Source organism: Crocodylus porosus, unplaced genomic scaffold (genome assembly GCF_001723895.1).
Source record: "Crocodylus porosus isolate Cpor-Errol unplaced genomic scaffold, CroPor_comp1, whole genome shotgun sequence".
In the NCBI taxonomy this organism is placed as follows: domain Eukaryota; kingdom Metazoa; phylum Chordata; order Crocodylia; family Crocodylidae; genus Crocodylus; species Crocodylus porosus.
The window spans coordinates 76,395,533-76,416,752 of NW_017728947.1; the positions used below are offsets into that span (position 1 = coordinate 76,395,533).

Genomic DNA, 21,220 nt, shown 5'->3' on the forward strand with positions numbered 1-21,220 from the left:
AGCAAGGGATGGGGTTGCTATGAAATGGCTGCAAAATTGACCCTCCGCTGCAAGTGGGCCACAAAAAACCCTTTGTCTTGCAACAATTTAAGTAGGTCCCTGCTAACACCACAGGAGCCTGCAGAGGCCAGACACAGCACCTGGCCCTACACAGGGAGTGGGGAAGGTAAGAAGGTATCGGGCAACCCCTGGCACTGCAGAGGGCAGGGAAGGCAGGCCCTGGGCACGTGACCTGTAGCCAAGGGTGGATCCAGGGGGTGCGCTGGTGCATGTGCATCCCCCATTGATTCCTGCTCCAGCCAAAGCTTAAAGCTAGCTGCCTGGCAGTGGCAGCTGCATTGCCAGCCAGGCGGTGCCAAGGGAGTCACTTGACTTCTTGGCTGTCATCTACCCGATCCCCTCTAAACTCTTCATTCAAGGGCTATTAAGGATCCTCTGTCCTTGTAAGTGGCCTAGATCAGCAATTCCCAAATTGTGGGTCACAACATCAGCAGATGGGGCAGCGGGGTGGGGGCTGTGGGTTGGGAGTGAGGGGCCATGCTGCAGAGACGGACGTGAATAGGGGTCATGAGGAGGAAGGGTTTGGGAAGTGCTGGCCTAAATGTGCCACCTGCCGAGCTACCCTGTGCGCAGCCCTGCTGTGCTCCCGGCCCCTGCTCCTTCAACAGAGCTCCTGTCTCTCAGCCCTGGGGCCCTCCTGAACTCTTCCAACGAGGCTGTTTATCTCGCTTCAGTCCGAAGCGGAATAACGCAGCCCGAGCCCTGGCGTCTCAGCCCGGCTTCCTTTCTAACGGGGGAAAAGCAGGTGCAGTCGTGGGCCGGGTGATGCTGCGCCCCAAGATCCCAGAAGCCCGGTGCAGCTGCGGGGGGGTAGGCCCGCATGCGGGGCTGCTTGGAGGCTGAAGCCGGTCTCAGAGCGGAAAGGGGCGTGGAGCCGTAGCTGCACCCCGAGGCGGCCACGCGGTGGTGGAGGGGTGTTGGGAAGGTGCCCAGCCCCACTCACCGCGTGCTCCCTCACCCTCCCACTCCCACCAGTGTGGGGCGGAAGCGGGGACCACCCAGAGGAGGGAGGGGTGGAGCGTCGTGCGGGGCGGAAGTGAGCGCGGACCGGAAGTATCGTACGGAGCGGACTCCCGGGGAGCTGCAGCAGGCGTTGGCGGGTAGGTGGGAGTGGGCTAGGCCCGGGCTGGCTGGGGGGAAGCAGCTCCCAGCCCCGCGCCTGGCCCGCCTCCCCCGCGGGGAGGGTTCCGCGCTCCCGATGGATAGCGGAGCGGCGCCGCCCTTGGCCCTTGCTGTGCGGCCCGGGGAGGCGCCGCTGGAGGGGAGCGCCTCCGGGGCTCGGGCTGCGGGCGCTCAGGGCCTGGCAGGCGGAGCAGGGGTGGCCGGGGGCCAGGTGCGGGGTGATGGCGCGCGCCGGCTGCAGGTAGGAGATAGAAGAGCCCGCCCTGGCCGGCAGAAGCTGTTCGGGGAGCACAGCAAGGTGCGTGTTGCTGTAGGACATGGTGCTAAAACACCCCCCCCCCCTCCCCCGTTGTTATTGAAGTAAAAACAGGGTCTCTGTGGCCCTTATGGTTTGGGGTTTGGCTTTGTGTACTGCTTACCAGGCCATTCCTTGAGCAAATCCTGGGCTCTATGTGGCACAGTCACCTTGGCACTGGCATTTGGGTTTGTATGTCTCCTGTCCAGTCTCTGAGGCACCCAAACCGAGTGGTTTTCTGCTTGTAAGGTCTGACAAAACACCCCAGAGAGCGATCTGGCTGCAGGCCTTGTCCCTGTTGGACCAAAGCTGGGCATAGTGCTTCAAGGCAGAGAATACTGTCTGGTGTCTCTGTCAGGCATAAGGCCTTGACTTCAACCCCTACAGCAGAGGAGCCTCTTTGCTGCTTGGGTGAGGAAGGGGAAGTTGTGTAGGGGGAAAGTGGGCAGTCATGCAGGCAGCAGCACCTGTTTAACCCCTCAGGCTGTATTAACCGAGGTAAGTCTGTCTGGCTGGTTGCTGCTGCAGTGAAGATTCTGGCCTACGTGGATGTAAAACATAGTGTTGGAAGTGTTGATGGTTGGGGCTGATTGTTTGCCCTCCTGTCTTAGCAGACATTGCCCATGGATGAGCTGGTACATGACTTGGCCTCGGCCTTGGAGCAGACTTCGGAACAAAACAAGCTGGACGAGCTGTGGGAAGAGATGGCTCTGAGCCCACGGCAGCAGCGGCGTCAGCTTAGGAAGAGGAGGGGTCGTAAACGGCGCTCAGACTTCACGCATCAGGCGGAGCATGCCTGTTGTTACAGTGAGGCCTCAGAGTCAAGCTTGGATGAAGCCATGAAGGATTGTCGTGAGGTCCTGACTGCCAACTTCAGTGACTCAGATGATATGGCAGTGGCCAAACGTCACCCTGCTCTGAGTGCCACCCTAAGAAGCAAGCAGCACTCTTGGCATGAGTCAGACTCCTTTACAGAGAATGCGCCTTGCCGACCCCTGAGACGTCGCCGGAAGGTCAAGCGCATGACCTCAGAGGTGGCTACTAGCCTCCAGCAGAAACTCAGGGTATCAGAGTGGAGTTATGAGCGGGGCTGCAGGTTCAAGTCAGCTAAGAAGCAGCGCCTGTCGCGTTGGAAAGAGAATGCCCCCTGGACGTCATCCAGCCACAGCCTTTGCGAGTCAGCGGAGAACAGGCCCTTCCTCAACAAAGGAGGAAGAAAGGAGAGGATGGAATGTGAGGCAGATGAACAGAAACAGGGCTCGGATGAAAACATGTCTGAATGGTGAGATTCCCTAGGCCATTCCTTTCCTATCCTGCTACAGATAGTTTGAGGTAGTTTCCTCTCAAATGTAATTCAGTGAAGTTTTATCTTAAGGAAATAAAAAAACACAAAAACCCTTTGCAAAGGTCAGATCCCCCAGTTCTTGCAGTTATCCCTGTGGTGATAAACTGCCTCCCAAAAACCTGACAAACTGATATGTCCATAACTCCAGATGATGAATCTCCTGCTTATGTCCACAGGCTGGTGGCCCTATGTTTATTATGTAAATCCATGTTGATAAACCAGTACGTGACCAATGACCTGGACTTCAGTTTTGGATTTCCAGGGGCTCATTAGGAATTTTGAAGGAAAGCAGGGCAGATTTTCTGTAATGACCAGGTAACTCTGCCTGCAGATACTTGATGTGCCACGATCAGAATAGAGTTTTGTTTGCATTTGTGAATCCCACCCCCCCTGTTTTTCATGAGAGGTAGAAATATTTTCATGCTTTTCTAATCCAGCTTCCCCAAAGATAAGTTGTTCTAGGTGGTTGAGAAGCTGGAGCATTTCTCATTGTTTGTAGAAGAGTAGTGGTGGGGAGAAGAAACTGAGAGAACTATTATGTTTATCAGATACACTTTTATTACTTTGCTGTTGGGATTTTTTTTAGAAATTGTGAGATTATTAAAGGCAGTTGCATGGCATCTATATTAAAATGCTGTTTATGATAATATGTTGAAGCAAAACATACCTCTGCTATATAGGGAGCTTTTTCGGAAACCAAGACTCTAATAGGCTAACTAGGAGGATGTTGAGAATGAAGTAGAAACTAAACGAAACTGAATTGGCACTAATGGGGAAAGGTCTGGAGAAGAGTGTGGTCTTTTGTAGCTTGAGTGAATTTTCAGCAGAACCTCAGGCTGGAGGTGTATGTCTGTAGTTGGAAACATGCTGCTCTCTGCTCCTTTGGACTGGTTAGCATAAGTGCTCTGGAAGATTGTGGCTTGTCAGGCAGCGAGCCAGATGTTTGTGAGTATGATCATGTTCAAGCATATCCCTGACTTCTATCAGTAGGACATCTGCTTTTTTTTGCACATATTTAGCTTTTGGTGGCCTCTGGTTTGTTCCATTTAGTGAATATTAACTGCAAGTTATAGTAGTAGCAAAGCCATAGATCAAGATGATGATTTACTGACAGAAGAAAGGATAGTTCTCACTGGACAGTGCTGTTATTGGGTAGTCCGGGAGTGCAGTGTGCAGAGTATCACCTGAAGATTGACCACTACTGACAGCAGGCAAATGGATGCTCTCATTTCATGAAGGAGTAATAAATGTTGCTTCTTGAGGTTGTCTTTACTAAACTGAACTCCACTGTGGCTAAACTGAACTTAAAACAACTAGCCTTTACCAAGCATCTCTTTTAGTTTAGCTATTGAGAGAACAAATGCCTGGCTTTGTTTGGGTCTATCACCTGTTGAGTGTGCCAGGTAATTGTTTTGTTCTGTCATAGCGGGTCCCTTGCTCTAAGGCTAATTATTATGCATGTTTCCCTGTAAAATGACATTTGCCATCTGCTGCCAAATCCTTGGAACTCTCTGGGAAATAGCGGTCCAAGTGTTGGATCCTCTTAACCCCCACTTGCATGGTCTTGCCTGCAGCTCAGTAGATGTGGTAGAGTTACAGCAGTAGATTTCAACCTTGTTAAACTCAGGGCACTCCTTGGAAAATACCAGCTCTTAGCCTTCACTTGTATTTTTCTGTAGTCAAAAAAACTAGAGAAATTCTTCTGCTGCACAGAACTCAGAACACAGCTCAGAATGTTCTTGAGGCTGTGGATTCCTATTTGGAATCGCTGGGTTCATGAATCAGGTGTAGGTGTTTACATACCTAATGGTGCTCTTATTGGGCAACACTCTACAGTACCCTTAAAAAGATCTTGCAGCACCTCAGGGTGTTGTGTCACCCTGGTTTAGAATCACTGAGTTAAAGGGAGAAATAATTCATCGATTTCTTCTCTGTAGATTGCTCTTCACAACAGTGAAGATTGTTTTTTGGCCTCTACCATTCTATAACACCTTGCTTCTAGAAGCACCAGGGTCTGTGGGCTCTGTTTATATCACTTTCATTCTGCTGTAGCTGCTTCCTTTGGTACCACAAGGGAAATGCCTTGTATAGCTTGTGGCAAGGGTGTATACTGGGGAAGTGGTGAAAATAGAAACAAGGGCCTGGTCACAAACTGGCAATAGGAATTGTCTGACAAAGCTAGTGAGGCTAGGAAGCAGAACAAGTGGTCTGGTGCATATTGTAAAACAGTTTGGGATTGAATTGGGTTCCTTGTATCTCATGCATGTGGAGAATTGGGAGTACCGGAAAAACAGCACTATTGTCCACTAGGTGAACAATGTTTTGTATCATTCAGTGTTGCTGTTCCCCTGCACCTCTTTCCCTCTGGGTTAACTGCAGTTAGAATCTTCGTGGAGCAAGAAAGTTCAGCGCTTGTATCATTTTCTAGAAGCCACAAGGGTCTAACTTCAAACAGTTCTTTCAATGGAGAGGCTCCCATTGATGTAGTAAGCTTAGTTCAGGACCTTATTGACGAAGCAACTTTGGTAGGCTGCCTCCAGGGCCAGACCCATCCCTTTTTTTGGGAGAAAGATGAGATAGTATCATTGTTAAAATAGGTTGGGGCAACTGAGAATTTTGGAACATCCCCTCCACACACATAGTCATGTACCCATGCAGACACGCATCAGGAGGTATGGAATATCTTGTAACAGCCAGGGGAAGAAAAAAGACTGAAATTGAGAGGAGGAGAGAGAGATAGGGGAAAGGAGCAAATGACAGATCTAAAATAAGCATGGAAGAGATTTGAGAACTGATAGACAAAAGCTAGAGGAGCCCAAGAGGTGAGAGAAGCAGTGGATTAATTTGTCCTGGCACAAGAATGGTGACAGTTAGTTGCTAAGACCTTTAGAAATAACCAGCCCCTCCTTGTTTTGGAATTCTCTCCTCCAAGTGGGTTGCTGACAGACAGTAAATGGAGACTCTCATTCGTCTGAACTACATGCCCTTCAAATGTGTTTTTGCTTAATGTGATTGTAATGGGCACAACGAACTTCAGTCCAAGGGCTACTGGAAAATACCTTTCAGTAGCCTCCATTCAGTTCACAGAAGATGTACCACCTGCTCTTTCTACTTTGAGGTAAGCTGGTGTCTAGTAAGGTTTCTTTTATATCACTCTATTCCAAATTGGGCATTGAGCTAAGCTTACTAGCCAGGAAGGAGGTGCCTCTCAGCCTAACCTTGATGTATTAGGGACTTGCAGACGAACCAGTTACTTCTCTGTTTGTAGATTAGTTCCTTTCCTTTTTGTAAGGGCCTTGCTTTGGTTACTGCCAGGAGCCTGGCTAAGCTGATGTATTAGAGGCCAATCTCTCAGGAAAGAAAAAATTCCCTTCTCCTGGAAGGCAAGTGACAGAGATAGAGTGTTCAGCCTCCCCCTCCTTCTCCAGCCCAGCCTGACCTTCTGCAGCCCCTCGGTGCCTCTTGTTTTCTTATTTTTATAGAAAATCAATATCCCTGCTGACACAAACAATAGCTCAGGAGCAGGAATAAATGGGGGAAAGCTGAGATCTCTGTCCATCACCTCTCACTTTAACTTCCCCGAACTATTTAATTATAAGCATGCTTTGCTCCAGGTGTTTGCGACAGTGAAATTGCTAAATGAGGACCATTTTAACCAAAGATTGGGTGATCAATAACACTCTATAGCAGTAGCTTGTTGGATCAATAGCATTCATTATTTCATGGTTAAGGTAAGTAGCCTCCTTTGCAAGTGGAGGTCATTAATCAGTGCTTACTGGACCTGAGGAAAGGCCTGTGTAGAGGATAGTGTGTTTTCCAGCCATGAAATATAAAGCGGATGCAGGCAAAGGTATCTTTCCACAAAATTTTTATGGTGATACCACAAGCAGAGCACTGGCAATAATGTATGTCTATAAGGAATCAAAAGGCTGGTGTAATTAGAGACCCTGCCTCATTCTTGATTTGATATAAGAACTTCATTTGATGATGGTTTTACTTTTTCTGGTACCTTTCCTCTGAGGATGCCATATCCTTGCACCCTATTCCCTGTAAGGATTGTTATCTACTTCTTGCAAATGAGAAAGCAGACATGCTAAGGGATTGCCCATGATGTTATAGTGACTCAGTAGCAGAACTGAGAATGAAAAAGAGGCCTTGTGATTCTTAGTATCATACCTTAACCACTGTCTTCCTCGTATAACAGGTAGGAGGTGGCTGGCACATACTTCATAACAGGTTGGTTTAGAACCGGTGCTAACTTGCATGTTAGAATGTGAGTGTGATCTTCTTTTATCCGTATGTTTAAAAGAACTCTAATGCACCAGTGGAGAGTCAGACTTTGTAGGTATCCAGTGTAATGGTTTGTCTTGAATTGCTTTTATAAAACCTGGCTATGCTTCACAGTGTGTGCTTTATTTTTGTTTTGTTTTTTATTGTGCACTTACAGCTCACTGGAGAGGAGGTGATGTTCACTTTGCATTGTGCCTCATCAAGTTCTCTGAGGAGATTGGGGTTCGTTATAACTACACACTGCTGTGCATTGCTCCTCTGAGGGTGCATGGAGATCCTGTCTAGCCACACATAAGGATACAGGTTTCCTTCGCTTTATGCTGTGCATGCATTCGTGGAAAATGGCGCATTACTCAAAGTCATGTAAAGGAAACTCACTTTACAATGTAACAAATAGGGATGTTCCAAGACCTCGACTGTACTGACCCCCAGACCCATTTCTACCACTATTACAAGACAATTTTGGTACTCGCCAACAGCAGATGGTACACACAAACAGAGGGCACTATCATAATGGCGATGGCAACTACAGAAACATGCATCACACACAATGAGCAAGGAGCACAAATCCACACAGGAAACTATATTTTGGTGCATGTCACTCTCACGATGCACCACACAAAGTGCTGAGTGTGGGCTTCCACCACACAGATCACATAGGATTGAATTTACCTGGTATATAACAAATTTTTGGTATAAAAAGGGTCATAGCATAAGAGCGAATTCGCACATACAGAACTTGCATAAAGCAAGGGAAACCTGTACTCAGATTCTTTCAGATGCTTGGTTAGTTACTGCTGGCATTCACTTCTCCCATAAGGCATTGATTGGTGTTAGGTGGGATTAGTAACTGGGATTTGCTGAGAGAGAGCTGAAGAGTGCAGTTATTGGCAAATATATCCTAAAAATATTTTGATGGCAGCAGTTAAAGCTCAGATGCCTAGAATTGGCCAGAGCAAGTAATTTTCCTAGACAATAGTCAAACAATATTTATAGCCAATGAACACATTTCTGCAAATTACCTTCCTCTTCAGCTTTATAGTTCAAGAGTCAAATGCCTCCTAGAGTGACTGTGTTTGAAGCGTGGCATAACCAGTGGTTACTTGTAGGAGTGGCAGGTTATATTGTGCTGGTTTATTTGGATGAGCATTTAAGGATTTACCAGCTTCTTATTCCTCCATAGCAAGTTAAAAGCATTGAGAATGGAAGGGAAAGCATTTATGTTCAAGGATGAGCTGGTTGGAAAAAGGAATTAAAAAAAAAATAAGTTTGTGTACAGTTTTCATTGACTGTTGGGTGGCTAAGCTTGCACTGTTTGATCAGTGTTAGAGAAGAAATCTCTGTAGACTGTATCATCATTAGGGGTGTTGGTGCTCTGATCAAATGCCATTTTGGGTAACTACATTTTGATAAGCTTTAAGGTGCCTACAGGACTGTTCTATAAGGTGGTGTTGTGAACTGTCAGACAGCTCTTATGTTCCATACCAGAGGCAGCCCCATGCCAGTGATTAAATGACTTCTGTTTTATCTAGTAGATAAAGCACCTTGGGATCCTTTAGGCTGAAAGGCATTGCTAAAAGATAATTGTTGCATACTCATTGGGCTTAATTGTCTATGTTGTTTTTTTTCAGTGAAACCAGCAGTGTATGCAGCAGCAGTGACACTGGCCTCTTCACCAATGATGAAGGCCGCCAAGGTAACTTGTTGTCTTGTGATTTTTTTTTCTGCTGTGCTACTCAGGAATTTTTTATTTCTTCCCCTTGTAAACACAGATTCAGACAGTGGAAGTTGAGCAGCTGGAGGGGATCAGATCAGGAGTGTATGGGAGGGCTAATGGCTGGGAAAGGCTAGGATTCAGAGAGAGAGCTTGGGTCCCAAAGACCTTCTCTGTGATTTCAGTACAAATATGCATTGTGATATTTATCAAAGGCCAGTACAGGAAAGTGGGTTGTTACTGATTCCAGTGTCCTTACAGGATGGTATGAAGTGCTGGTGGCTGGAGAGGGAGGGCAGTTTTTCAGAGATGTTAAATTGCTTGTGGTCATTGGAGATTGGTCCCCTCAGTTTGTTGTGATTTAGTGCATATGGAAGACCTGAAAGAGAGTTTAAAAAACATTCTGCTTGTTTTTCTTATAAGCAAAGCCTGTTATTTCTTGCTTCTGCTGTACTACTTGTTTGTGTCCAAGTCTCTGAGCTGTTAGACTTCAGTTGAAGGAAAAAGATGATAGTTAGTTGTGGGGTTGAATATTTAATGTAATCATCTGGGACAAAAAATGTTTACCAGGTACGGGAGTTAAATAGTAGCCAACTAAAGAAACAGAATTATTTGAACTGAAAACCCTTCCTTCTCTGATGCCTAGATTTCAGTCTCATAAATCTTGCTGTCTTGCAAGGCTAATTTTTCAGTGATTACAGAATATGAAGAACGTGTTTTTAGAAATATTAGTCATCTTGGGGTGTCAAATATGACCTGGCACCTGGTGAAGATGAGGACAGTTGTCTTAAATTACTTGTTTAAGCACTATTTTCTTTGTTCATACTAGGCACTATGTCATGTTCGACTTGTTGGGAAGAATGTTAGCATACTTTCTAATATCTGTTTTCCCGTGTGTATACAAGGCCTTTGGAATTTAAGTTCTGCTTCACTCTAATGTTAAAATAAGCAGGGGACACAGTCTTTTTTTAATCAATCAAAGAAGCAAAATAAGTTGTACATCCCATTTTTTTTTTTCTTTGCGGGTTACTTTAAAACTAGGTTTCAGGCCTGGTCCCAGTGTAGTTAATTACATTTTTCTTCTTTATATTTTCCATGTACTTTCAAAAAGGATGTTGCTTTTTTTTTCTTTTTTGTTTGTTTTATAACTATTGCTACATTGCAGATTAAACAACTGGTTGCATTTCATTGGTAAAGCACTAACCTCTATATAGCTTAAATGAAATCTATAAAATTTCTTGCATCTTTCAGGGTTAAAGGTGTTGTAGGATGAATATATGATCCTGATCCTTAATGTCTCTCTTATGCAACTTTGAAGGCAATTACAGGAAATATCTGTTAGTCAGCCTGTGCTCTGTTGTCCAAATTTTTTTGGCATTTTTATTCTGAGTTTTTATTTGCCACTAATTGTTTAAGAGGACAGTCCTGATTTATTTGATTTAACTTGGCATAAGTTGGCTAGAAATCTCTGAATCCATTTACATGACACATCTGCCTGCCTATTAGAGGATTTGAATGAAATATTCTCGTTCCAGATACCAACTTAGTGTTGATGTGTGTTTTCTGAGGTTGATGCCATGGGCTGACTAATTTGCTTTTTTGTGTAAGGGTTGGTTTTCACAGCAAATTCATAGCTTTCTAAATGTTTCCGAATATCCATTAGCAATTCTGTCCTGAGTTGCTTCTTTTTTTTTTCTTTTTTTTTTTTTCCTGAGCCCGCTCACTGCTACTGTCCTCAGGAGATATCTGGCTAGGCAGTTTTAACAGGAATGCTGTCAGGTGTAGTTCAGTTACCAGGACACAACTGTATTAATTACTCTGGCTCTTCTTTACAGAGACTTTTGTGATGGTTTAAGTAGTTACAGTCCTAGGCGTGTGAATGGCTTGCAGTTCTGCCAGATCCAGAGGAATTTTCCTAGAGCTAAATGTACAGCACAATTAACACTTGCTGATCTTTTCTGTTCTGTAAGTGGCTTGCTTTTCCTTGAAACTACTGTCCTTTGTGAGTGGCGCTTATTCCTTCTGGCATGCAGGTTGGCAGCATGTACCTCTCTCACCTCTCTCCTAGACTAGGAGCCTGCGTTTTCCTTCCGTTTTTGCAAGCTCTTCTGTGCCAACTCGGCATGTGTGTACCAAGCCCTGGCTTCTACCTCCCCTGCAGCAGTTACGTTGAAGAAACCTGTACTTGTAAATTGGATGTCACACAGTACTAAAATAATGTCCATGAACAAACTTAAGTACAGTAAAGCTATCTCCGTCTCTTAGGCAGGTCAGTAACTAAGGCTACGTTCCACTAGGAAATGTTGCTTACACCTCGATAGATTGAGTATGAATGAATCCCCAGAATTGTCTTATTGTCATGGAAATGTAACAGAAACAGAGTCATAGGATGTGGAAGTTCAGTAAGCCTTCAGGTGATCTTCCATCTCCCCAAAAGCCAGCACATTAATTTTTTTTTAATAGAAACTGGCATTCTGGCAGGTAACCTTGTGTTGCTGCTTTAGGAGATGATGAGCAGAGCGATTGGTTCTACGAGGGAGAATGTGTTCCAGGATTCACCGTCCCCAACCTCCTGCCCAAGTGGGGAGCTGATCACCGATCTGAGGTGGAGCGAATGGACTCCGGCCTGGACAAACTCTCAGACTCCACATTCCTTTTGCCCTCACGGCCAGCTCAGAGGGGTGAGCTCTGAGGAGGGGTCAGAACTATGGGGACCTATCCGTAGTGTGAAGAGCAGCTTTTGTCAACAAGTGCTGCTACTCTTACTGGCACTAAAGTGGCTTTAGTTCTTAAAAGGTGTTACTTTCAGATATTGTTATATCTGTCTTCAGAATGGAGCAAGTGGGTACTTAACAGAAACATACACTATAAATGGAGTACTGGTATCATATTTGTTAAGGGTGCACTGATAGAGACTTTTGGGACTGATACTGATAGCCCATTTTTAAGGAGGTATACTGGCCAACGCTTATCCAGTTTTTGATACCAGCCCGGCAGCTTGGAGAGCTGCATGCAACTGGTAAGTTTGGTGTGGCGGAAGGCGGGGGGTGGCAGATCAATGCTCCCATGGTGAGGCTGGAGTGGGGCTGGGGCAAGCACTGCCAGGGTGGGGCAGACGTGGGATGGCACCATGGCTTGTACAGGGGAGTGGGGCGGCTCCTGCTGCTGCGTGTCGCTCTTTTAGGAGCCACCGGTTCGGAGCTTGTCCAATGGCTCCTGTTATTTGTCTGGGAGGGCATGAGGCGGTGGGTGTGCCCCTGGATCTGTGCAAGGCACAACAGACTGGGGCCAGGGCTGCATGGGGTTCTTCCTGGCCTGCCCTGCCCTGTCCTGTCCTGCCCCACGCAGATCCAAGGGCACACGTTCCTCCCTACCCATGCCCTCCCGGACAAGCGGTGGGAGCGGGAGCCGCTGGATGAGAAAGCAAGCGCTGGACCAGCAGGGTGCAGCAGCGGGAACCACCTTCTCCCCTGTGCAGCCCCTGGACAACTCGCAGCTCTGTCTCACCCCCCTTCACCCTGGGCTGGCCAGAGCTTGCTTCAGCCCCTGCTCTACTCCTTCCTTACCATGGGGACCTTGATCTGCGCCCCCATGCCCCTTCCCTTCCTGCTCCCCTTCCACCACACCAGACCTACCAGCTGCATGGAGCTTTCCAAGCTACCGGGCTTTGCTCCTTGCTGCCCATGTGCTGCAGCTGCATGCACGCACGCACAGGCATTTGTCAGCCAAAGTATCGGCTACATCAGGCCAATCCCCAGTACGATCAATTTTCCTTATACTGGTGCTGATCTGATATTGGACCGATGTATCAGTGCACCTCTAATATTTGTAGTGCACTTGTTAAACAAACAATCCTTGTTTAATGCTGGTGACATTGGTGCAGAGGACACTAAGTGCCATGTTATTCGTCATTTCAAGTGTCTAAGTTCTTGGGGCTCTCTTTTACACAGTACAAATTTTACATCTGCATTTTAAATCAGTACTGTTATCCCCTTTTTGCAGATGATGAGAAACTGAAACAACAAGGTTCCTACTTGTCCAAGGCCACACCAGGCAAAGTTGCATAGGAGAATCCAGGTCTCCTAGCTCTCAGTCTTATAGTCTGGCCATGGGCTAAATAATATTTCTTTGCTGTTTTGCCAGGAACAATTTTTTGTCTTCTGTGCTTAGACTCTTCCTTCTCTCTTGATTCTTTTTCAGGCTTTCATGCCCGTCTGAACCGCCTTCCAGGAGCTGCTGCCCGTTGTCTCAGGAAGGGTCGGAGGAGGCTTGCTGGCAAGGTATTATCTCTTGTGAAGGGGTAAATCTGTGTGTTCTGGGCTGATTGGTGCCAAGGTGCTGCTCCAAAGCAGCAGGTGGATTGTTCTCTGCAGAGAGTGTCCCCCTGTACATTGTTTGTATTTCACATGCCACTTCTTTACTTTGAAAGACAGTTATTTCATTGGCTGTCTGTAGTAAGACTGGGGGACAAGTATGTTTTAACGAAGGATTTGAATCAAAGGCAGGCAATGAAAAAGCATCATGAAAGAAAGTGTGAAGATGAATGGGAAGGGTGCAGGGGCACAACTACAAACTACAGAAAAGGTATGGGCGCAATGTGTGGGGGGAAATAACAGCACTACTATAGCTTAGTAAGGGTTATGTATGTTCAGAGGCAAGCAATATGGAGGCTGGGAGACTAACTTTCAGATGAGGGGAACCCTGAGTTTTCAGCAGAGAAAGAGTGTCATCTGCATGGCAGCAGAGGAGGATGCTCTTAGTAACAGCACTTTGGATGAATGAAAGGATAGCAGATTAGAAAGAAGAATGCAGTAACGAAGGTGAGAGTGACAAAAGCCTTGCCCCAGGGTTACAGCCATTGGAGTGGAAAGGAAAGAGCACATGCTCTGTTATCAAAAGAACAATCTGGATTTCATGCTAGCTTGCATGTAGCCCACCAACAATTTAGGAAAGGCTAGGGAAAGCCAGGTTAGGGTCAGGATACTGTGCAGGATGGTGGAGTTATTGATCCTGGAGAAAGAGGTTTTTGGGGATTAAGGCATTTTTGCTGACTTGGGTTATATTTTTTGTTGGGACTGGCTTTGTGTTTTTGGAGTTCCTAGTTTACATTCACTGGTAAAGCTCCAGCTTTCCAAGGCAACCACCCTCTGAAGCTGGGAGGAGAGGGCAAGATACTCAACCCCTGTGGAGGAAGCCCTTTTTTTTTCCCCATCCCATTTAAGGGTACTCTTTCCACTCAGCGCAAGGGTACACTTTCCACTCAGTTGGCCAGACCTGGAGAAGTTTGTTGAGGAATTCAGTAATCTCTCCCTTTTCTGACTAGGCAGACTAGATAGCACTTGTCTTCCCTTTCTTCTTTTCACTCACCTTGCTTAATACAAGCCAGCACTTAAAACAAGAGTCTTCAGCTAGCAGGAAATCCACTTGGGGCAGGGCTCCTCAGGGCACCTATGAGTGCCAGGGCTTCTTGAAGACACCTTTTAATGATCCCCAGTGAGAAAGATAATATTTACTTGTTTAATTCATCTGCATCACCTTAAAGGGATCTTTGTCATTTGCAGCGGAGGTCACTGCTCCCCCTCCCCCTTCCTTCTCTAAATTGTAATCATAAATAATGAGTTTCATTCAGAGCTCCCCGCCAGCGAGCTGCTAATTACCCAAAGTACGGCTTGTAATTTACACAGTAATAAACCGTAAATTTAAACATTACGGCACTTTAAGTTAATAATTTTCCTGCTGTAACAAATAGCCCATCTTTCACCCCTGCTGCTGCCACTGCCTCCCCCAAACCTTGTGTATGATGTTGCCCATGCAGCCTGGCAAGAGCTGTGCAAAACCTGACCTGTGAAGCTCTCTCCCCTTACGTCCAAAGCCAAAGACTAGAGTGTTTTTACTGTGCAGAGATGAACAGCCTGGTGTTTCCAGCTAGATATGGGAATATGCATGGGAAATGAATATGTACCAAATGATGGCTCATAGGGAGAACAGAGCTCCCAGAGCAATTTCTTCATCGTGGAATATGCTTTTACCTGAACGTGTGGATCCCTCTACTGAGCATGCTGCTTTGTGGTAGCTGAGATCCAGGAGCCTGGTATCCCAAGAAAGGGGGGTCGGTGCATTGTTGATGGCCAGAATCTGAAGATTTATTGTGGAAAAGCAGGAACTATGAATATGTTTGTGGGCTTTATTTTGTTTACTGGGTCTTACCTGGTTCTTGGAGTTGGGGAGGAATGTCTCAGATGAAGTGTTTCACCTCTCTTTTGTGTTTCAGGAGACCAGCATGAGCACCCTGGGTACTGAGAGGATAGGTCATATCGTTAATGACCCACGCCAAAAAGAGTAAGGATTGTGTGTTACCATATATGGTACTGAGGATTTTGGGTGGATGAAGGGGCAGAAGAGACCCATGGGCTCTCCTGAGACTCTTTTTCTGGGTACTTGGTGGGAGCAGGGGAAGTGAAGCCCTGTCAGCGTATTGTGTCAAACAGGAGGCAGTTTGGTCTTCAGGTTACTCTTTCATTCAACTCTATTTGCATTTGCTCATATCTGTTTGTAATAAGGCTGTCTATGTGTAGCTACTGCATGCCATCTTTTCAGTTTATGCTGAACTGTTTTTCCCTTGATTTATAACATGCATTTGCAAGATCCAGGGATCCCCACTACAGCCTTGGGGAGATGATGCTGATTACTGAAGTAACATCATAGGGGAAGAGCACCCCTGGGCATGAGTCTGGATAGCAAAAATGAGGCTGATAAGGCAGTCACCAGTTTGCCTTCTCTACAGACAAAGTGTTCTGCTGTTTCCCTCTCAAATCCTACTATTCAGACTTTAAGCCTGGCCAGCTCTACAGATCTTCAGGGTAGATATTTTTGTAACAGCCCTTTTGGGCAGCTATGAGAGAGGGTTGACTACTGATTTATGAAGTAATGGATCCAGTCTTCACCAGTTAACTGGCATTCAAACTCACTCCCTATGTCTGAAACTTGTAATTTTAGTGCAAGCTCTATTGATATTTAACCTTTCTCTCTTCTCTTCCCCCCCCCTTCTATGTTTCTATATCTATTTTTTTCTCCTTTTTCCCCAACCCATTTTTCCTTGTCTCCACTCTTTTCTGCCTCTCTCCAGTTTCTGGTTGCCATCAATGGGGAAGAGAGATCGCAACCAGGTAAGCCGGTTCTGTGCTGCCCTTTTTATTTTATTTGGTTTCCTTTTCTCTAGAAAGAACAAAGTACTGGCTTCAGATTTCCCTCATGTTGTGGCCTGTGAACATGAGGTAAGGCTGCCCCATCCTTTCATCTCATAGGGGTAACTGATCTCTTCTGAGCTCCAGCCACATCCCTCACGCTGGGGCTCATATTCTCTGTCTGTGCTGAGGAGTTCCCTAGAAACTCAGCCTTTTCTTTGCATCTGCCTTATTCAGGCTGGTATTTATCTTACTTGACAAATGGTTAGAAAGGGGGTTCCTTGGCTGGAGGAACTCTGGTATCCCAGAATTCCCTGCAAACCTCTCTTTAAACCCTTCACTTTCATGTCATTGGGTCATGCTTCTCTGCAAATCAGATGGTCAAGGAAGAAGAAAAACTGATGGCTTAATCGTACTTTATGACCAGACCAGAGAGGTAGTGGAACAAAGAGAATAATGACCCCTTCTACACTTGATCCTCCTTAGGTGTGCACGTGCACTGCCAAGTCTCGTACTGTGTAGATCAGATTCTGTGGCTGATGGCTGGTCTTCTACCCAAAGCAGAAGAACCATGGTCTTTGATTCTGATAAGGCAAAAAGTATTATCCTTTGAGGCTATGGTGCTGTGTGACTGCAGTAGCTCCCCCTTTTGTTTAGTGACGAGACACTGCTCTTGTTTCATGGACACTGATGTTGACTGCACCTTTTTTTAAAAATTGGATTTCAGTTGTATTGTCTTTTTTAGTTAAAGCTGAAGGGGGGAGAACCACTGTGCTACTGATAATGTGATCCTTCCTTCCTTTACTTTGTCAGAGTATCACCCAGAATGTTTGAAACGTTGTCAGAGGAGAGGCTGACTGTGTAGAGCTAGAAGAAATGCCCTTTTAGTGATGAACTTAAGTAGCTAAAAGGGATCAGTAGAGGTCCCTCCCTACTGTAATGTTGTTTGCCTGACAGGACATGATAGACTATATGATAATAGGTGCTTATAGTGCTTCTTTCTGTATAAGGTCCAATTTATAAAGAACGCTTCTGATTTTTCAGTTTCTGACTTAACTATCCTCCAACAGTAGCAGGACTCTATTTCATCCTTTTTTTTTTTGGAAGCAGGAATAAAAGATCCCAGTTCTTTTGAGAGAGAGTGCCATGGCTGTAGCATTTTACAAAGCAGATAAAATTGGATTACTTGCCTTGAAGAGCTTCTAGGCTATGTTGAGTGAAAATAGAAGGTGCAGAGGATGATGCATATGGTGACTTGGAAGGTTAATGCAGCTGTTGGGGGATAGCTACCAGGATATAGTCTGCATTCTGCTTGCAGAAATAATGAGTGTTGCCCTGCGGCTGAGTAGTAACTATTCAGTCCCCACCCCATCCCTCAAAAAGAATGGTTTTCTAAGGCTGTGTCTTTGAAGACAAAACTTAACTAGTTTATGTTTAATATTTCTTAAGCTGTTCCTGTGTCTGTATTATGAGAGAAGATCTAAGGGTGTTCTGATGAACAGAAAGAGGGGAGTTCTTGTGTCAGAGATTGATTTCATGTGCCTTCCTACTGAGAGAAATCTTGCAGATTGTGGTGGGGATCTCACATGGAGCTATTTCTTCTGTGGTGGGAAAAAAATGTCAGCTGTCCTTGGAATTAGCTTTGAAAGCGAGCTTTTGAGGGTGTTGTCAGAGTGTCCTAGTAATATCTGCATTGATGTATGTGTCCAGGCATTACGAGGTTCTCTGCTTGTATCATGTATGCAAGTAGTCTTGACCATCAAGTTGAGCTTATGGGCAGGGAGCTCCCTTAGTGATGTGGGCTTGGACCATGGAGTGTAGTCTCAGGAAGTCCTACATATGCTTTTGTTTATCTAACATTCGTTGTTGTGCTCTGACCTAGTAGAGCAATACTGCAGTGCTTCTATAGTATCCTTAGAGTCAGCTATCACTTCTCTACAAGTATTGGAGAGTGTGAATAAAGCATGAGTAAGGAGTAGAATTGAGCAGTTGACCCTGAAGACGGACAGTTCCTCTGAACACTTTGCTGAAATAAACTCTCTTGATTCTTTTTTTTTTTCTCTCCACCCCACCCCCCCAGTTCAATCCATTATCTCCTCTCTACTCTCTGGATGTTCTTGCTGATGCATCCCACCGAAGATGCTCACCGGCACACTGCACTGCCAGGTAATTCCTCCATTCCACTTGTGCTATGCAGGACATTCTTCATGTACCCCCTTGGGTGTTTGCTTGGGTCCTTCAGAACTAGTAGGTCCGTAGGTTAATGCACTCACATTTTCCCTTGGAAGCCTGTGTCCTGAGCCTGATGAAGCACCTCATTCAATGAGTTTGGCCCCCTCTCAGTTGCCAAGGGATATGTAAAGTGGTGAACACTAAAGTGCTATGAGCCAGAATGCCATCCATATTTAAAATAGACTGGATAACCTGCCACATGGTGCCTGCTAATATCAGCTAGTGGATTGCTGTTGATGCAGGTAAAGATGGCCACAGTTATTGTTGCTTCTAAGGACAATGGAAAACCAACTGAAAACCAAAAAGGTGATTATAAGCTAGTATGAGTAAGATTCCTGAGGAATCCTAAGAAACCTGATTATTGAAAGTGGTCATTTTGAACAGAAGAATATGGCAATCTTGGAGACTTGCGCTTGAAATGGCCAATAGTTCATGCATGTTTGAGTTGGTATTGCTAAATTGAAGGGAAGAGGTCATGTACTATACAAGTGCCCTCTGCTGGCCAGCCCTGAATGTAATTGAAGTGCTTGTCCCACAGGAATCAGTCCAGCTTTCAAAAGTGATGGCCTCAATTCCTCCTCTAGTTTCTCAAGAAGCTGAACTTCATTTCTTATCCTAATTTGTGATGTGATGGTACTGGTTGCTGTTAAACAAGCTGTTTGTTCTACTCCAGAAGTGGCTGCATTTCAAGCGCTTGCAATGTAGGAGCAAAGTGGTCCCTGTAGAATGGATGGTATGAAAAGGGCTTTAGAATCTGTTGAGATGAAATATGCCAGGCAGCCCCATGTGTCTGGCTGAGACTGAAACCCATAGTGCAAAAGCACTTTTTTTTTTATATATAAAAGATATCAAAAGCCAACACACTTTCATAAACTCCATTACAGGAACATCCCCACAACAAACAGATGCCTTTCACAGCCAGCTTCTCCTTTAACTCCATACAGACACACTAAAAAGACCATAAACAGTATTGCTTACTCCTTGGAGAATGTTCAGAGGTTACTCTGTGGGCTTACTTGTCCATAGTTCCATTCCATGCTTGTTTACTCATGGTTCTTTAAACTCTATACAACCTGCTTCCCTTCTGAAAGAATCTGTCTGTCTGTCTAGGAAGAAAGTTTTAAATCCTGAGATCATGTGTGGTGGGTTTAGAAATAGGCTTGTCTTGATGTTTTGGAAACCCGTTATCAGTTTGCTTTGCATGCAAGAAAGGGCTGGGGTTTTGGGGGGGGGGTTTCCCCCTTCAACTTCTTGTCATCTTTTCTGAACACTAGATACAGTTGTGAAAGGCTTTTCAAAGGCACTTGGTGGATATGTGGTTATCGGGTTCAGTCTGTTCTCCTCCCCTATGAAAGTGTTTACTTCTCTGGTGGCTTTTGGTGCCATTCATTTGGCAGCACAGTGAGCAGTTTGGAACCATCATTTAAACAGAGCCGCTAGCCAGAATGCTCAGTACAGAGCCATGGGTGTGCAAGAAGGGCTTTTTAGTGTCAAGGAGAATGTTCTGTGGAGAGGGTTTCTTGGGAAGACTCAGTTGAAAGGCTGTATAAATTGTACTGTACCAAGATTTCCTTTCTTGCTTTATCTCTGCGATGAGGAGAGATTTCATTCAAAGTGCCTGGGTAGCGCTGGGAATTTCACACCCATCATTAGAAGCAGTTTTGTGTGTGTGGTGACTTATTAGTGGTATAATTTTATTTTGCAAAGCGAGGAGAGTTTCCTTCTTTCTTGCAGCTCTCCCCAGGGATAGTTGGTGTATTAATTTGCTGTATTGCCTCCTGGCTGTTCCCAGGCTGTTTTTCCTCTTCATCATGGAATTTTTAATGGCCCTGCCACCTCTTGGGAGGCGTGCAAGGAAGAGTACCTCGGGGATCTCTTTCCTTTTTTCACATGCCTATAATTACTCTCCTTTAAGAGCACAAAGTGTTTGCTAATCATGCCTCATCTGTTAAGGTTGCTTGTCGATGCAGCCTTTTAGAACAAGCAAGTAGGATCCTTAGGCAAGTAGGTCCATGCAAGGCTATACCTGCCCACAACTATCCACTTTTTCTTGCATCCTAAAATAGTGGTTTGAGCAGCCCATGGTTTTCTTTGTCAAGCTTCTTACAATTAATGCACTTGAGTTAACTTTAAAGCTCAAGCAGGGCACATGGTTCAATATTAGGACATTCTGTCATTCCATATTTAGGAAGCTGTCTTGTGTTTGCTGTTGCACCATTGGTCTGATAACACAGTATTCCCCAGACTGTGGGTGAGGTTTTCATAGTAACTTGACCCTTTGCTACCCCTTCATCTGGGCATTTGTGCCTATTGGAATTATGGGTGCAGGGAAGGCAGGTGGTTTGCAGTGCCATTTGCTGCTTGGCTAGCTTCCAACGTAGAGCTGAGGTGGAAATGTGTTTACTGTTCTTATTGATGGTTAGAAGAATAGAGGCATGGTCAGTAGCCAGAGCAGCAGCAAATTTAGATTAAGAAGGTGTAGTTGAGAGTTTAGAAGTGTAAGTCAGGGAGACATTTGATCTATGCCCCTGAATCAACAATAGAGGCCTGTTGGCATGTGCTCTGGATTAGTTCTAACCAACAGAGCAGTTTCCCCAGGCAGTGGAAGGGGAAATCTAATATCTGCATGGAACAGAAGACAGAAATCTTAGCTTTTCCCCTTAATACAGTGTTGGTAGTACTGGGTTGTGGATTTTGTAGCACTGTTAAAATAAAATTGCTGGGATGCCTGTGCTGGCAGATACAGCTCCTGCAGTGTGAGCACAGACAAGAAAAATCTTGTTTCTTCTCATCTGGATCTATGTAGAGACCACTGCACATATGTATTTCCCTCAGTATATGGGAATGATGAACTGCTGAGGATAGCTGAGGCCAGAGGACAAGTGTGGATAATTGCAGGTTACCCCTTCTCCCATGTTTGTATCCCATTTCTGTCACTGCAACCAAATGTTCATATTCTCAGAAAATTTAGTATGTAT

The 21,220-nt window shown here is 45.4% G+C and overlaps 1 protein-coding gene across 6 annotated transcripts in view; it reads left to right on the plus strand.

Moving 5' to 3' along the window:
- Positions 1-1,085: 1,085 nt before the first annotated feature.
- The window catches only part of GPATCH2L (G-patch domain containing 2 like), a 41,580-nt gene continuing 21,445 nt past the window's right edge, over positions 1,086-21,220 (plus strand). The window contains exons 1-8 of one of the 6 annotated variants that reach the window (XM_019551899.1): positions 1,086-1,160; positions 2,092-2,759; positions 8,744-8,808; positions 11,331-11,507; positions 13,027-13,106; positions 15,098-15,165; positions 15,953-15,992; positions 18,091-18,176. In XM_019551899.1, coding sequence (XP_019407444.1) covers positions 2,101-2,759; positions 8,744-8,808; positions 11,331-11,507; positions 13,027-13,106; positions 15,098-15,165; positions 15,953-15,992; positions 18,091-18,176 — 1,175 coding nt within the window. In that variant the 5' untranslated portion in view covers positions 1,086-1,160; positions 2,092-2,100. Of the gene's footprint in view, positions 1,161-1,401; positions 1,481-1,952; positions 1,976-2,091; positions 2,760-8,743; positions 8,809-11,330; positions 11,508-13,026; positions 13,107-15,097; positions 15,166-15,952; positions 15,993-16,045; positions 16,101-18,090; positions 18,177-21,220 lie in introns of those variants that run through there. The other 5 variants (XM_019551896.1, XM_019551897.1, XM_019551898.1 and 2 more) reach the window with 5 other exon arrangements.